Here is a 657-nt window from a genome sequence, read left to right as displayed (position 1 = left end):
CTGCAGCTGGCAGCTCCTCCCGAGGACGCGGCTGCCCTGCGGCACCCACCAGACTTGGGCAGCGGGTACGCCGTGTTGTAGTGCCTCTCGAAGAAGTTGAGGATGGGGCCAGTCACCTTGAGTGCGTAGCTGCCCTGGCCCTCGGCAATGGCCTTGGGGCGGCCCCAGATGCGGATCTGGAGGGGAGAGACGCGGGACTCAGCCGCTGCCTGGGCTCAGACCCCCAGCTGGGCGGGGGTTGCCCCCCACCCCCAGCCTACCAGCACGTTCCCCGAGGTGTTATGCACGTAGCTGAACTGGCTGACGATGAAGGCCAGCAGGTAGGTGGACATTTTGGGGGTGGTCTGGAACTTGGTGACGTTCCAGCTCTTCCCGTCGATCTGCTGCTGCCAGGTGCCTGCAGGGAGCAGAGGGAGGGAGGTTACCCCGCAGCCCTGCCAGGCCCCCAGATGCCCCTGATCGTGGCTCCCCCCACCCCACTCACTCCTGGCGGGCATGTTGGAAATGGCCTTGTGGTCGGAGGGGTGGATGAGCGTCACTGTGAAGGTGGCTTTCATGGCAGGCTCATCGAAGCAGGGGAAGGCTTTCCGCGCGTCGGCTGCCTGCATCTGCGTGGTGGCCACCACCTTCCTGCAAGCAAATCCCATCAGCGCCCCG

General features: G+C 65.6%; 1 protein-coding gene across 1 annotated transcript in view; it reads right to left on the bottom strand.

Moving 5' to 3' along the window:
• Nucleotides 1-657, bottom strand: part of ANPEP (alanyl (membrane) aminopeptidase) — a 5,685-nt gene that overhangs the window by 4,332 nt on the left and 696 nt on the right. The window contains exons 2-4 of the mRNA XM_009321503.1: nt 485-630; nt 261-397; nt 55-176 (exon numbers count right to left, since the gene is read on the bottom strand). Of these exons, the coding sequence (XP_009319778.1) occupies nt 55-176; nt 261-397; nt 485-630 (405 nt within the window). The remainder of the gene's footprint in view (nt 1-54; nt 177-260; nt 398-484; nt 631-657) is intronic.

This window comes from Pygoscelis adeliae, unplaced genomic scaffold (genome assembly GCF_000699105.1).
Source record: "Pygoscelis adeliae isolate BGI_AS28 unplaced genomic scaffold, ASM69910v1 Scaffold13, whole genome shotgun sequence".
NCBI classification, from domain to species: Eukaryota; Metazoa; Chordata; class Aves; order Sphenisciformes; family Spheniscidae; genus Pygoscelis; species Pygoscelis adeliae.
This window is presented reverse-complemented; position numbering and strand designations above follow the sequence as displayed.